The sequence below is a fragment of the Colobus angolensis genome, unplaced genomic scaffold, assembly GCF_000951035.1.
Source record: "Colobus angolensis palliatus isolate OR3802 unplaced genomic scaffold, Cang.pa_1.0 Scaffold329, whole genome shotgun sequence".
NCBI classification, from domain to species: Eukaryota; Metazoa; Chordata; class Mammalia; order Primates; family Cercopithecidae; genus Colobus; species Colobus angolensis.
This window is the reverse complement of record NW_012116588.1, coordinates 559,615-562,588: the sequence shown is the minus strand read 5'-3', so window position 1 is coordinate 562,588 and position 2,974 is coordinate 559,615. Positions and strand designations below refer to the sequence as shown.

The 2,974-nt window shown below is 38.5% G+C and overlaps 1 protein-coding gene across 1 annotated transcript in view; it reads right to left on the bottom strand.

The window, feature by feature from the left end:
* TAF15 (TAF15 RNA polymerase II, TATA box binding protein (TBP)-associated factor, 68kDa) overlaps positions 1-2,974 on the bottom strand; it is a gene marked incomplete at its 3' end in the record, with an annotated part of 37,329 nt that overhangs the window by 10,256 nt on the left and 24,099 nt on the right. The window contains exons 8-9 of the mRNA XM_011951890.1: positions 1,017-1,051; positions 364-396 (exon numbers count right to left, since the gene is read on the bottom strand). Coding sequence (XP_011807280.1) covers positions 364-396; positions 1,017-1,051 — 68 coding nt within the window. The remainder of the gene's footprint in view (positions 1-363; positions 397-1,016; positions 1,052-2,974) is intronic.

Below are 2,974 nucleotides of genomic sequence, written 5' to 3'. Positions count from 1 at the left end.
GCACCTGCAGTCCCAGCTACTTGGGAGGCTGACGCAGGAGAACTGCTTGATCCCAGCAGGTGGGTGTTGCAGTGAACCAAGACTGCGCCACTGCACTCCAGCCTGGGCAACACGAGCGAAACTCCATCTCAAAAAAGACAGAAAAAAGAAAAGAGAAGAGAAGAAAAGAGAGAAGGAGAGAAGGAGAGAAAGCAAGAAAGCGAGAAAGCGAGAATGCAAGCAAGCAAGCTCCCCAGTTCTGGCACCACTATCAAATTAAACCTTCCTCTCATATTAAGCCCTCCAAACACACACTTTCCCCACCAAAAAATGGAAAACTAACATTTTCTTAATGGTAAAGTGACAAACCACCATAAACCTTACCAGCATCTGGTCTGGGTCCATAATCCCTGTGACCTAAGTGAAAAGAAAAGAAAAAGAGCTATTTAAGGCAATTCATTTAAAATCATTAACAAAAAAAATAGTAATAAACCAAGGCATGAAAAGTCAATACTTCCAAAATCCTTGAAAGTCAACCATCACAGATTTACAAAGTAAATATATAAATTATGTTTTATTTAAAGTTTAGGAAATCAAGATGAATGTCAACATTCCCTTTAACTTGTCCTAGACAGCACCTGCCACTTTAGCATTATGCTAGTATCACGTTTGTTAAGCTCTGGTTGTAAAGGCTGATTGGACAACCCTAATAATTTAAAAACACCATGTCAGCTACCTCTATAAAAACAAATTGTCAAAATCCAGTGAAAGTGTCATTCATTGGTCACCACAGACCCTTTCATGCAAATTCACTGTGTAGAAACCCACTGTACTGTTTGAGATCAACTCTGGCTTTTTAATGTTTACTTTGATATATATATGTGTATATATATATATAAATTTTTTTTTTAAAGCACACAACACACACCAGCCTCAACAGAGTAAGAAAGGACTTTTGACTACATCTGCGGGATATTGGTGGCTTTTAGATTTATATAGCATTTCCACTGAAACATTTTGGGATACTCAGCACTTACCACCAAAATTTTTGAAGCCACCGCGGTCACCACCACTGCAGAGGAAAAATTGAAGAAATGATTTCTTCCTTAAGTCTCTAATGTGCTGAGCCCTGGGCTCAATCTACACTTAACTGTCACAAGTAGAGTGCTTAGGAAAACAGTAGCACCTCTAAGTTTTCAGTAAATTCCATTTCATAGAGTTCTAAATGTTGTTTCTATCTAAGTGTTTTCCCAAGGATTTATTTCCACAAGATGTCTTTTCAAGCTTATTACATATCTAATACACTCTTACTTTGAAATCTTCCCAACCCCAAGCCAAAGGGATACTATTAAACCATAACATAAAACTGGAGGCACAGCATGAAGAATACTAAACTAGAGCAAGTATTTTTTCCAAAAGGGTATTTTCTAAATATGAGAAAAAGAAAAAAGACTAGAAGAATATAAAGCAAGGTTAAGATTTTGATGGTAGAACAGGAGAGGATTAAAACTTGAGTATTAGTTCTGCTGTGATACCAATAGTGGATTTTATGAGATGAATTTTAAAAGTGAAATACAAATATACACAAAAGTGAGACTGAATAAAAGCAGTCTTAAAATTTCAAATCATTCAAAACCCTTATAAAAGACTAAAAAGAGCATCACTTAAAAACCACCCTCCTACTCCATACGCACTATACTACATCTCTTCACATCAGAGCTACAGAGGTTCATGCTGCCACATGCTCTGTACACTATCAGTAGTGTACATTACAGACAGAAGGCAACATATTCCAATGCAACTCCCCACAGGACAACTTTTGTTTTTGAGACAGAGTCTCACTCTGTCACCCAGGCTTAAGTGCAGTGGTGGGATCTCGGCTCACTGCAACCTCCACCTCCCAGGTTCAAGTTGATTCTCCTGCCTCAGCCTCCCTAGTAGCTGGGATTACGGGTATGTGTCCCCGCACCCAGCTAATTTCTGTGTTTTTCCATGTTGCCTAAGTTGATCTCCAGCTCCTGGCCTCAAATAATTCGCCCACTTCAGCCTCCCACAAGTGCTGGGATTACAGGCACAAGCCACCACTACAAGACACAGGCTTTTATCTGGCAAATTACAATCACAAGGACAGTGGTCCTTGTGAGTATGGCTTTATGTAAGAAATCTAAGGTCTCTCTTATCAAGACACTTTTTAAATACCCATTCAATAAAAGCTTGCTTCTCTTAACTGAATTCTGTAATCTTTTAAGATTTATATGCTAATATGGCAATAAAAACACTCAAAAGTTTTCCTGATATCAGATCTTCTACTACCAATGATCTTATTCTACTATAACCCAAGAAGCTAATCTAATATACTGAAGTCTCTCACTGCTTAGAAATCTCTGCTTTATGGATACCTATCTTATAGGGGGTGGGAGGAGGAACCCTCAACTCTAGTGATTACCCTACCCTATAGATGGCTTTTCTGAGCCATATTGAGATAAAACACTCTGAGAAAAAATCCTCCCTTTTTAATAAATCCATTCTATTTCACTGTAAGGTAAAAATATTTCCACTTACAACTGCCTCGGGTAAAGACACATGCATTTTAACTTGTTGTTACTTTTTGTATGATTTCCAGGATGCCTTTTTAAGCAGGAGTCTAAGGCTATTTCAAGGCAATATAGACAATATGAAACTCAAGCCCTTCCTATACAGTTTACCACTGAATTTTCTAAACCCCCTACTTCAGAACAAATAGTACTGAAGCCCTCCCTATACTTCTAAATGACATGTATATCGCTGCTTAACTCTTTAAGAAAGGGAAGCCAATAGATTTGAGATTAAAAGATTAAGCTGCTGAAAATATTATTAGAAACCAAGGTATCTCAGAGGTTTTTTTTTTTTTTTTAGAGGGAGTCTTGCTCTGTTGCCCAGGCTGGACAGCAGTGGCACAATCTCGGCTCACTGCAAGCTCCGCCTCCTGGGTTCACACCATTCTCCTGCCTCAGCT